Genomic DNA, 13,285 nt, shown 5'->3' on the forward strand with positions numbered 1-13,285 from the left:
CTACACGGTGCACATGCAGAGAAACCCATATCGTAAGGGGGCACCGGAGCAACTAGCTTGTTTTTTTTTCTCACATGTCCGCCCTCTTCTTCCTCGCGCATGTATTTCTTTCTCCTCATGCAGCACTAAGCGAGTGTTTGATGCTCTTTTCCCCATGAAGACTGCAAAGTGCAACAAGCTGGAGGGACGAGATGTCCGAGGAGGGCTACTGGCTGACGACAACAACAACAACAACAACACGGCTCGCTGATGTCCACTTATCATCGCGGCGACCTCCTCTTGTTTAAACTACCGGGCTACGCCTCGTCATCCGCCCTACTCCGGTTCGCTCCGGGACTCCCGTGATGGCAGAGGAGGACCCCCAGCAGCTGCACATGGAGCGCGGGGCGGGCAGCTTGCCCGGGCTGCTGGCTGGGCTGCAGGGCGCTGAGGCCGGGGCTCTGCAGCTCAGGATCAAGAACTCCATCTGGTGAGGACCACCGACCAATGTGCATGTTTGCATCATTTAAAGTTGCGCACTTTTACTACATTGCGCGTTTCTCTGAGTTCATTAGTGTTGTTGTACACTCACTGGACACTTTATTAGGTACACCTGCACAGTTTTATGACATCTAATACAAGAGATGTCTGCCTTTCCTAACATAATACTCATTAGTTTAATATAGTGAGCATTCAATTAACAATATCTTTATTATTGTGGTTGTAGTTTGCAGAGTACTGGGAAGTGTTTCTAATATTTTGCCCTCTTATGGAGCTCAGTAAGGTTACTACAATATTAGTAACACCCTCACAGTGTGATACAGTGCAGTTGGCTTTGAACATGCTTAACTGTGTTATATTTATATACACAAAAAGGAGTATGAATCCTTGTTTGCTTGCTCGGTTTAACATGCACCCATTTCCTGAAACAAAAAAAACCAAAATGAATAAATAAAGAATGTAAAAATAAAGTTAATAGGTTTGCTTTGTAGATATCTTATTCAGTAAAACATTAAAACAGAAACATTACATCCAGGATATATGATAAACAATTCTTTAATGAAATAATACAAACAATAAATGAAAGGTACAGCTACAAATACATAATCATACTGTTCCATACAAAATTGTAACAAATTAGACCATTTAATTTCCTGAATGCACATCATCTGCAAAAGCAAGTGTGTCATACATTGCATAAAGCAACACTAATGTAGTCTCTATTCAGAGTAGGGCGGGATCTAATAATGCAGTAGTGATAAATGTCAATACTTGTGATGGTGATACGTTATTGACACATTGGTGCTAAATATTGGCGCAGTGTGACATCACTACAGTTATGACTGGAACCCACCTACCATATTACTGCTTTTCCGAGTTGTCCTGATGTAAGGTCACGTTAGCCTAAAATGACCCCTTTATGTCTGAACTTGTGCGCTCTCATTAGAATGTCATTCTGTGAAAATGTCATGCAAAAGAGTCCATAAATCCGCACAGAAGGAAAGCAAGGTGATGTTTCCATTGCAACAACAGAGAGAGGGACGTTAGGGAGTGAAGTACCCCTGAGGGAGCCTCTCCCATTCGTTACACCAGTACAGAGACTGGGATTTAATGGATCAATTTAATCTGTTTCAAGTACTAGTTTGTGTCTAATCTGTCCGTACAAAAGCCAAGCTCAGGTGTAATCCAGTGTACCTGCTAAATGTGCCCTGAAAACAAGCTAATGAAGCCCTCTCAGCTCTGAGCAATCCTTGGCCGCCTGGTAACAGCAAATTAGAGCGTTAAACTGTTCTCGGCACGGCTTAGAGCCCGACTCTGACCCGTACGGCCTTATCGAGCAAGTGTCCTTAAATGTGACCCACTATACCTTCTGTCTCACTCTCAACAACAAATTGACCTGTCTGCAGATTAGGAATTAAACCTGGACAAGTCTGCTGGCCGCTGCAGTCTCACACTGAATCAGCAAAGCAAATATGGCTGCATTTTTTTTTAATTTATGAATATATATATATGAACTTTATAGAGAGGGAAGTTGTGTTTTTACATTGACAAATGGTAATATACCATAAAAAGCACTTTAACACATTCAATCCAAGCCATATTTCCAAATATAACCCCTTCAGTAACGGCCAATTTAGACGATTTGGATGGATTTTTCAACTGCACACAAAATATAAACATGAAACCTACCCCCCAAAAAACATTAGACTCCTGTCTTTCATTAGAAAAAAAATTGTTTATACCGTTTTCCGTGTTTCAGTAATCAGCAATAGAACATTGGTAAGTTTCAGGAAAATATCAGTTCCCAAATAAAAAAAACATACATCATAACATTTATTTACAAATATAACACCAGTAGCTATTTACATTTTTCACATTTAGAACTGAGCTATGTGTGTGCATGCGTGTGCGAATGTGTGTGTGCATGTGTCAAAATGTACAGTGTGTGACCTTCTGCACGCTACACTCCTCCATGGTCTCTCACTTCCTCCGTCCTTTCACGTGTGATTCTTCCATTAAAATGACTCAAATGCACTTCTGCCACCTTGTGGCCATTTTCATGACTTAAAACTGCTCTGAAATATGAATGCATTAGTGTAGAGTTGCATCATCCCCTCTTTTTGCCTCATTGTTGGGATTGGCAGTGAATTATAACGTAGTATTTGCTTTGGTATTGATAGAGATAATAAAACATGTCTAAGTGTTATTACATGTTCACTATTGAATTAGTATTCTCAGTGTAAAGGCAGTGTAAAGGCTTTTTTTTGTGGGGCACTACCTCACGTGCCCCACACTTGCAAAACTTAGCATGAGTCAGACTTGTTTTTTTTGTAGAATAAAGAAAATATATAGTGGAACTTTTATCATGAAATGCAACCTACTCAAATATGCTAGTTCACATTTCCCATAGGAACCACCTAGGGTCTTACAAATGTAAAAATAAGTGAAGCAATTTTAAGATGTCACAGTCATAAAATCATAACTTTAATGCTGAATGACAAAGCTATAGTTTGAAGTGTAAATATTCCACCTTTTGCTCACAATTGGAATGGCCCTAGAGAGACAATGTGGACTGTTTTTTAACATCTGACAGCATGTGTTCATGGCGGTGGGCGACATGACTTGAGAGATGCTGAAGGGAGGGTTGTCTCATGCCAGACATTCCTCTGCTTTATAAATAAATGCGCCGGCACTCATGTTACAGCAGCCGCATACTCATTTATACTATTATCTCTTCTTTTCAGCAAATCTGTTCAATCCAAAGTGGAAAGCATTCTGGTGAGTGTTGTTCTTCGTGTTTTTCTGTTTTATTAAATGTAGTACAACTGTTGAAAATGCATTTATCACATTTATGGCTTTAATTTAGTCAATGACTGCCAAGGTGAGTAGCGTAGTTGGCTCAGTCAAAATTTGAGGATGCAGTTGTGGTCTTGGATCGTGGTAGTTTGTTCAGTACTTCCTACATGTCCATGATAAATCCGTTGTGCTTTACATATTTAAAACAATTTAATTATAGATTTTAAGGTGTCTTTTAGATATGGTGTCTACCTGTGTCAAACGCACAGTCAAATCAACAAAGCACAAAAAACATGAAACACATTTCAAGGGAAAATACTACAAATTAAAAATGCTGCAGAATTGAAAACAAATGCAAAAGAAAAATACTGCAAACCTCCAAAACATGACATAAACATGACATAAATGCTGCAACTTCACAGAACAAAATGGAAGTTATCCAAGCTACCAGGAAGTTAGACATGTTACCAGGGGCGTCAGACCTGACCGATATGAGATGCCCAAGCGACAGCTGGTGGGATGGAAAAGTACATTTGTCTCTATGTGTTTGTTGGCCTTGGCTCTTGGCCCTAAAATCGGTTGCTCTTTATAGACGGATATCCCTCTGGTCTGGTGCCCCATGTAGCCAGACTAACCTCTTGGTAGCCTGGGTAACTTCCGTTTTGTCATTTGTCATTTATCATTTCTGTGTTTACAGTGTTTGGACCTTGCTGCGTGGAAATCTAATTACTCCATTCTACTGTCAAACAATAAAGGGAGTGGATTAGTTACATTTAAGTTACAGAACACCGTTTAAACACTTACATTTAATGAGTAAAGAGGCAGTACTGCAAAAAAACATAGGCAAATATACAATAGAAAAGATCCTATACATCATACAAGTAACATATAGACATACTGTATAATCCCGGGGCGGCGCAGCGGTCGAGTGGTTAGTGCGCAGAACTCACAGCTAGGAGACCAGGGTTCAATTCCACCCTCGGCCATCTCTGTGTGGAGTTTGCATGTTCTCCCCGTGCATGCGGGTACTCCTGTTTCCTCCCACATTCCAAAAACATGCTAGGTTAATTGGCGACTCCAAATTGTCCATATGAATGTGAGTGTGAATGGTTGTTTGTCTATATGTGCCCTGTGATTGGCTGGCGACTAGTCCAGGGTGTACCCCGCCTCTCGCCAGAAGACAGCTGGGATAGGCTCCAGCACCCCCACCCTCCGTGACCCTTGTGAGGAAAAAGCGGTGGAAAATGAATGAATGTATAATCCCGTCAGTCCCATCCTTATGCCTATTCATCCCCATGGTTACCAGCGGTCAGCTACTGGCTCAACATCACATCATGGTATGGCTCCTAAATAGTTGCTAACATGCTTCCAGGATGCATTCAGGTCCTTCTTTTGAGATACTGCTTCATCTTCAGGTCATATTGTCAGCCCACTTGGTATTTATATCAACTGGGAACTGTCAGCACAGTTAAAGTACAATGAGTTGAAGTGAGGTAAAGTGAGGGAAAATAGGTCATTGTGTCTACATGATGACATAATACCATGTCGACATGGACAGCACAAGTCAAGGGGGGCAGGAAGTGAGTCACATACCTAAAGGCCAAGAAGGGTTGCCATTGTTTACTAGTTTAAACAGTGTAATGAGTATCATTTATTGATTCATTTACCAGCCCTTATCCTGTTCAGGTTGACCATCATCTGATCACCATTCGTTCACAGAGCTTCATGGATAATGTGCAAGGAATTCAATATATACATTTTGGGCCCAATGTAATAATATTGGATCTAGTCTGCTACAGTATTTAATATTTGATCCAAAGAGGTTTAAGAGCTGATATGTAAATGTGGACCAGGGGACTCAACCTATGTCATGACATGTTGCCCGCCCGCCTTCTGTCCCTGGAAACCTGTGGTTCCCTAACAACAACAACAATAAAAACAGAGCCGGGAATTAGAAAAGGTTGACGCCATGTGTTTATTCTTAGGAGGCAAAGTAGGGAAATGTCTGATTGCAGGCACACGTTGGCACTGTAAGGATGCAGAGGGGGCATCCTGAGCTGCAGATTTGATTTCATTTGACCCCATCAGGCCCTTTCTGGAAACATGAGGGTTGCGAGTATACTAGATGGACTTTAGGGACTGTATCGATACCAGAAAACAAAAATCACCACCGCCGACTAGCATATGTTACCCATAATTGTTTAAAAGAACAGACTGTCTAGAATGTCTATTATTTCACAATTACAAATCACAATGTTTTGATCAAATATCATAACTGTTGTATATGGCCGTCACTCACGGCTGTTTGTATTCACGCACAGTGCATGTCCGTGGCGCACACACAAAAACAGGCTCGGATGAGCAAACAGGAATGTTACGTTCATGTTGTTCTTACGTCCCTGAATTTCAACACAGCATAATTCAATATTAATAAATAGAATATTTTCATAGTTAGAGCATACAAAACCTGCTTACAACTTTCCAAATACGGTATTTACCATTATTAGAGCCCCGTAGACATGAAATAACACCCCTATAGTCCTATAGTCATTTTTACACTCCTATTATCCTTTATTTCGTTTACTTATTTACACATCATACAGGATGGGGATCACTGCAGGAATATAAGAGACGGCCGCTGTATAGCATATATCATATAGCAAGCTACTGAGTTAACTAGGTAGCCTCCAATTTATTAGTTTTAAACTTAAGAATGTGTTTCAAACAGAGAGGGGGAAAAGGACAAAGTAAGGAGCCAAAAACTTACCACTTCCACACAGAAAGGGAGGATAATTTTTTTATTGGCGCTTGGTATACTGTATTAATTAGTTAATTCATTCATTCATTACTAATAGCGGTCTCATTTGATTGAAATATTTAATTGTTAATTAATCACAATTTTTTTGTCCATAGGAACTCATAATTAATCGCACTTAATCACAGATAGAAATAAGTATTTATCTGCCCTGTATAAAAATCAAGGATGTAAATCTCATTGTGGAAAAGAATTTGACACACAACTACGATAACTACAGTAATGTAGTAAAGTACTAAAGTGATGTAGTAAAGGGATATCAATTTTGGAAATACAGAATATTATGTTATTCAAAAAATAATCAACATTTAGAAAGCCCCCAGTTTTTGCATATTTAATGCAAGTGGCGTTTGTCTGACAGTCCTTGAACACACCTTCTAATTGTCCCACGGTGTACAGAAAAGACTACTATTTTTCCCCTTTTTGTCTTTCACCTCATATTTAGTCCAAAATGCTGAAAATATGTGGAAATGCGTAAAAGTAAGATTTTCTGCCCTTCTTGGGTGAGAATATATACTAAATACGATAAATTAGATCGCTATAATGTACATATGTTTCACTGATGTGTTGGTGACTAGCTAGTGCGCTGCTAATGCTAGCGCTGTTAGCTACGCCTCCAAATAGCTGTCCGCGACGATGCCTACCATTAACTTGTAACGTAGCTCGTACCCAAATAAACGCATTAACTTTGACAGCCTTAATTATTAATGATGATTAATTAATGAATTTGTGTTGTCACCTATCACACAGAGCTAAGACGTTGATGTTTTGAACTACATTTAATACATACATAATGTATCACAGTGGCCCATCATATCCTACATTTTTTCCTGATGTGGCCCTCGTGAGTGGAAAAGGTTTGGACACCCCTCATGTAGGATGAACCTGAGCTAAACCCCAATCTTTGGGATGAATTACAACACAGATTCACAGGTCCACCCTCCCAAACCCAGAAGAGTAGACACTATTTGACTTTAGATAGAATGTTTAGGTGTTCCAGTACATTTTTTTCACATACGAAGTAAAGTGCAGAATTCATTCATTCATTCATTTTCTACCGCTTTTTCCTCACGAGGGTCGCGGGGGGTGCTGGAGCCTATCCCAGCTGTCTTTGGGCGAGAGGCGGGGTACACCCTGGACTGGTCGCCAGCCAATCACAGGGCACATATAGACAAACAACCATTCACACTCACATTCATACCTATGGACAATTTGGAGTCGGCAATTAACCTAGCATGTTTTTGAAATGTGGGAGGAAAACGGAGCACCCGGAGAAAACGGGGACATGCAAACTCCACACAGAGATGGCCGAGGGTGGAATTGAACCCTGGTCTCCTAGCTGTGAGGTCTGCACGCTAACCACTCGCCGCCGTGCCGCCTAAAGTGCAGAATGTCTGCTGAATACAGATTGTTGGGCTTTAAATTCTATTCATGGGGGTCCCGTGTTGCCCACACATATGAGTCATTTGGCAAGCATCTTAGCATACTTGCTTGCCCGTTTTCTCCTTCAGCATCATTAGTACACAGTGCTGCGCTCTGCTGAAGAGGCAACGTCAAGGACAAGCTGAGCATGATGAATGATGAGCACCATGCTGCTGTGTTTAAAATAGGCAGAAAAGGAGGAAGGGGACTGCCCAGTTTAAGCTGGACTCTAGCCTACTGCTTAGTGAAATAATTATATTGTATGTTGGATGACTTTTAATGTTTCCACTGCACTGATCTCTATCTGTGTCATTTACACAAGGGTGTTGCACGGATTAGACAAAGCCTTGCATAAACAGTCCCAGAGGTCGCGCACAAGGTTACATGTTGGGTGTGTTGTGCTGATGTGACATGAAGTTGTGGCAGTGATTGCAGTACTCTTGTTTACCACAAGGTGATTAAACAAGATGGGTTTATATTTCAGGCTTCAGGTAGTTACAAATGTTAACAAATAAACCTCATAATAATAAAGTGGAAAGAGTTAGATTCAAAATGGAGATTCTTTTTCAAGAAAGACAGCTTAGGATGCTTGTGGGCTTGTTTCCTTGTCAGGGCCACATCCATCTCCTCCTCATTGTTAGTCAAGGTTAACTAAATCTGCACTGTTGCTACACCAACGAGAGCATCCGACATGCTAACAGGGGACGAAAATGGGGCCCAACATGTTAGAATACCCCATGTATTGTCATATAACATCAATATACGATACATATAAATGAATGATAAATTCCTCTAGTGCAACAAACAGATGGTGCATGAAAAGTAATTCTACTGTTCCCATTTTTATTTTTACAGCAAGATGTTGAAAAGTTCACAGACATTGAAAAACTCTACCTCTACCTTAAGTTGCCTTCTGGTCCCAGCAGTAGTGGTGATAAAAGGTAAGCTAATTAAGAGGTTATGACTTTTTAAAAATGTGTGTGATTGAAATGGTTCACATATGTTGTCAGTGACCAGAGCGCCGTGTCATCAAGCCGCACGCAACAGATGCATGCCTTCAACTGGATCCGCAATCACTTAGAAGAATATCCAGAGACCTCGCTCCCTAAACAAGAGGTCTATGATGAATACAAGTAAGTAAATACAATGTTGCATATTTATACATTTCTTATTATTGCGCTTAGCCATTTACAAAAAAATTATAAAGCAAACAAAACACAAAAACAATATTAAAAACAGGATTATATCATACCGTAATTTAATCTGCGGTCCATGGAGGACTATGAGGAGTAGTAAAACAGTAACACTACAACAGGAAGACTATGTTTTAACAAGCATACAAAAACGCTACAGCCAAATGGCGCCGGGACGTCAGTGGAGTGAATACATTGAGTCACTTAATAATGTATTGTGTCCAAAAGGTTGCTTTTTTTAATTCAAATAAAATATGGACTTTAACAGTGCTTAAGTAAGAAGGAAATGTCAGAAAATGTGCGCCTGTCTGAGAAAAGTGTATTGTGCTACTTCGATAACTTATTGCGGGCTATTTTGGGGACCTAGCACCCGCAATAAACGAGGTGTACCCCGCCTCTCGCCCTAAGTCACCTGGGATAGGCTCCAGTACACTCCCGCAACCTTAATGAGGCATGATAAAGCAGCATAGAAAATGGATGGATTGACTTTCTCCCCATTAGAGTTTCTTTCTCCTCCAAATTGCTGCCGGCTAAAGAATCATTATAAATAGACACGGCAAGCCAGAGAATCACACAGCAGCATGTGCTGGTAATATTAGAATGGAAAGTCTGAGACAGCCATTGAAATACTCTGACCGTGTTATGTAACTGTCTTTCTCACTCAACTAAATTCAGACCCCTACCACACCCACAGATATATTGGCGCCTTTGGGATAGACAGGTGAAAAGGCTTGAAAGGAACATGATGTTCTGTATGACACAATATAAGTTGTTTTATTCCTAAACCGGCCTGAAACATCATTTTCATTCAAAAACACAGTGACTGATAACTACAGATTTCACAAGCTTAACATGTTATGTTTTCATGCAATAACAAAAATACATATGCGTATGACATTTCTGTGTAATTTCTTTGTCCGATTAGCAAGAATAGTGATGTCACACAAGTGTATAATAAATGTTTCTGCAGCAGTATATCATCGGCGACCTAGCTACAAACAGAAACGGCAGGCACCATGATCCAACTCACTGAGTGCACTCAAAACAGTAGGCAGGGCTTGTGCACTAAGTTGAGATGAGACACTCACTGAAGCCTCATCTTTTGTTTCTTCCATAAGTCGCATTCTTTGTTCGTCCAGCGTTGCATTTGAAAGATGCTCGCTGAAGTAGATGTTTATGCGTACTGTTTTTAATACAGGTTTTGCTTCATTTTTCATGTAGAATTTTGATAAATATCCTTGGCATCCTTGACATATACTCACGATACTGTGTACATCTGGACATCAAATAAGACCCAATTAAATAACCGTATGAAAATGTATGCCATATCAAGATAATACTGTACCGTTTATGATATGGTATGAGTGTGAATATGCTCATTATTCTACCTGCCAGTTTGATGAGGTGTAGTGTCTCATAATGTAAACATATTGTTCAAATTGTCTTTGGACTTTGGAGGAAGGGAAATTTGGAGGAAGGGAAATTATTTCAATCAGATGGGGCTTTGAACTTTCCTTCCTTTTAATTGCAGGTTTGTATAATTGCATTGTTTTCTGCATGTACAAATAAAATGATTCAAAATGTATTTTTGTTCATATTTTGGGTGTCTGGAAAAGAATTGATTGGCTTTACAGTGTTCCCTCGCTACATCATGGTTCACCTTTCGCCACACTATTTTTCAGCAAATAGAATGCCAACTTTCAACTTCAAGTTCAACTTTAAAAATATTACTGATGTTGCAGGCAGCCGCTGTTAGTAACTGAAAAAGTAACTAGTAATGTAACTTAATTACTTTCAAAATTAAGTAATCTGTAAAGTAACTAAGTTACTTTTTAATTCAATAATCAGTAGTCAGTAATAGGATTACTTTTTCTTAGTAACTGTGACATCACTGCTGATTGATAACAGTAACACTACAACAGGAGCCATATGTTTTAACAAGGATACAAAAACGCTACAGCCAAATGGCACCGGGACGTGGCACGTCAGTGGTGTGAATACATTGAGTAACTTAATAATGTCTTGTGTCCAAGAGGTTGATTTTTCAAATGAAATCTGGACTTTAACAGTGTTGAAGCAAGAAGACAATGTCAGAAAATGTGTGCCTGTCTGAGAAAAGTGTATAAAGTCTATTGTGATGGGGTTTACAGCCTTAAAATATATATCACTGCAAACAAATAAGGTAGGCTACTTCGCCGACTTATGGCGGTCTATTTTGGGAACCTATCCCCTGTGATAAACGAGGGAACACTGTACTTTGTTTTATATGGGAAGGTTTGCTATGGTTTTTGGCTTCTTTGCTGACTCATGGTGGGCTACTTTGGGAATCTATCCTCTGCAAAAAACAAGGGAACATGTCCAAATAAGAAATTATATATAAATTATATATATTTTTTGTGGACACTTCCTACATTTTCTCTGATCCTTGTTTTTTTTTTCCAGGAGCTTCTGTGACAATCTCAACTATCATCCACTGAGTGCTGCAGACTTTGGAAAAATGATGAAAAATGTCTTCCCAAACATGAAAGCACGTCGACTTGGCATGAGAGGAAAATCCAAATATCCTTGACTGGAATGGACTGTAACAGCCTGTCTCTACTCACTGACCATCTGCTGTTACAGTTCATAAGCCCTCTAAATATAGACGAGAAATGAAACAAATTCTCTCTGTGAAGCAGAAGCATAATACACAAGTGCTCGGGGGAATCACGGTGACCTCCATGACTTTTTTTGTTGTTTTTGGTCCTGATATCAAAGTAAAAAAAACTTTCAGGATTCATGACCTTCAGTGACCCTTGATGCTACCATTTTGGTCGGTAGGGTGGTATGATAAACTTGACACAAATGGACATTCTGTTTTATGCAGAAGTAAAGACCTGAGTCATGTGCTTATTATTGGAAATGCATTATACTGAGAGGCATTATATAAAATGTAATTTAAATGTATTTATCTTAACACTGCCTTACATATTGCTATAGTGGACTAAGGAAGAGGCCCTTTGTTCAAATTCCATCTTTACCAAGCCTAGATCTACACAAAACTGGAGACGGAGTAAGCATATGTTTAACTTTCTTCCATATATTTTAAATTAAGTTGATGTATGATTTTGTCCTGCCTGTATACGTATAACAACATATTTACTATGTTTTAGTTTCAGTGTGATGGTCTGGATCCAACAGGCCACCTAGGCAGCATAAAGGAAGAGGTGCGCTTTGCTGCTTGCGATCTGGTATGCGAGTGGGCTCAGAAAGTGCTAAAACGGCCCTTTGAGGCGGTGGAAGACTTGGCTCGCTTCCTGATCGACAGCCACTACATCAGCAACAAGTCTCTGGCAGCTCTCACCATAATGACGGGCACTGCAACAGGTCAGGCACCGTTTGTTGTCGCTTATATGATGCACATTCAGCGGCATCTGGTGGCAGTGACATGCTATTGCACTTAATGCTTGTGACTGATATAAAATGCAAGCTTCATTTGTAATCTAATATTTGGGGATTTATGTATTATCCATTTCATATAGTCATTTCAACATTTTGTTATGCAATTCCTGTTGGAATATAATTAATAGTCATATTACGGTATCTTACCTTCAGAGGTTAAGCCCCTAGAGACGGTCTCAGCGTTTGTTCCCACCGCCGATGTGCACTGCTATCAACCTCAAACTGCAAGTCTGTCGTCTCCGACTGTGGATGCCAAGCAGCAGCTCCAGAGGAAGATCCAGAGGAAGCAACAAGAGCAAAAGCTGCACTCGCCACTACCTGGAGAGGGCCTGATCAAGACAGTGGATGACAGCAACGGGCCTTGTGATAGTCCGGTCTCACCTTCACCTCAGCCAACCATCGGCATTGTGGTCACGGCTGTTCCGAGACCTGTCACGGTGAGAAAGCAGAAGAAATCACACTTAAGTTGCATGGTAACAGGTAGAAACAGGAATGCAAATTAATTTCCCTTTGAAATCTTTCAAAGCATTAGTGTCTTTTTGTTGACAGATAAACATTTATTTATAGAGGTTGTCAACCCAAATTTGTTAACTATATATGGAAAGTGGATTATTATTTCATTCAGATATTTTAAAAATACATATAAGGGCTGTCAATTACATTTTTTGATTATATTAAACAGTTTTTAATTAATTAATCATGATTAATCATCATAAGTAATTATGTCTGAAATATGCCAATTTTTACTATATGTAATTAACAGAAGGACACCATAAAAAACAGGACAGGATGATATATATGTGTATGTATTATTAACATCTCCAAATGAACTGAATATGTCAGTCAAGCTAAAAGATACGTCTGAAAATTGATTTGACTAACACTAGAACATTTCAATCACACTTTAAAGGAGTTACGTTCAAAGACATCACGTAATTTAAGATACATTTACTTGTTTTCAGTGTATTTTCCAGCATGGAAAACTTTCTAGATCTTCCAGAATCTGCAACCATTCCAGCTGTATTTCTTTGTATTTTGCACTAACCAGTGAAAACGGCCTGTTTTAATGTATTCCACCCGCTGCCCATATCCAGGCACGCCCACTCCGCTATGGTCGGTCACACTCCCAAGTGCTTAG

The 13,285-nt window shown here is 39.7% G+C and overlaps 1 protein-coding gene and 1 long non-coding RNA gene across 3 annotated transcripts in view; one reads left to right on the plus strand and one right to left on the minus strand.

Annotated features, from left to right (window-relative positions):
- LOC131139152 (DNA-binding protein RFX7-like) overlaps positions 1-13,285 on the plus strand; it is an 18,464-nt gene continuing 5,179 nt past the window's right edge. Inside the window, exons 1-8 of one of the 2 annotated variants that reach the window (XM_058088462.1) lie at positions 1-469; positions 3,225-3,258; positions 8,369-8,454; positions 8,524-8,646; positions 11,149-11,265; positions 11,674-11,758; positions 11,859-12,072; positions 12,301-12,584. In XM_058088462.1, the coding sequence (XP_057944445.1) occupies positions 345-469; positions 3,225-3,258; positions 8,369-8,454; positions 8,524-8,646; positions 11,149-11,265; positions 11,674-11,758; positions 11,859-12,072; positions 12,301-12,584 (1,068 nt within the window). In that variant the 5' untranslated portion in view covers positions 1-344. The remainder of the gene's footprint in view (positions 470-3,224; positions 3,259-8,368; positions 8,455-8,523; positions 8,647-11,148; positions 11,266-11,673; positions 11,759-11,858; positions 12,073-12,300; positions 12,585-13,285) is intronic. The other variant, XM_058088463.1, reaches the window with a different exon arrangement.
- The window catches only part of LOC131139160 (uncharacterized), an 11,913-nt gene continuing 6,981 nt past the window's right edge, over positions 8,354-13,285 (minus strand). Inside the window, exons 2-3 of the long non-coding RNA XR_009132199.1 lie at positions 12,295-12,576; positions 8,354-8,618 (exon numbers count right to left, since the gene is read on the minus strand). This is a non-coding gene — a long non-coding RNA (uncharacterized LOC131139160). The remainder of the gene's footprint in view (positions 8,619-12,294; positions 12,577-13,285) is intronic.

The sequence above is a fragment of the Doryrhamphus excisus genome, chromosome 12 (genome assembly GCF_030265055.1).
Source record: "Doryrhamphus excisus isolate RoL2022-K1 chromosome 12, RoL_Dexc_1.0, whole genome shotgun sequence".
NCBI classification, from domain to species: Eukaryota; Metazoa; Chordata; class Actinopteri; order Syngnathiformes; family Syngnathidae; genus Doryrhamphus; species Doryrhamphus excisus.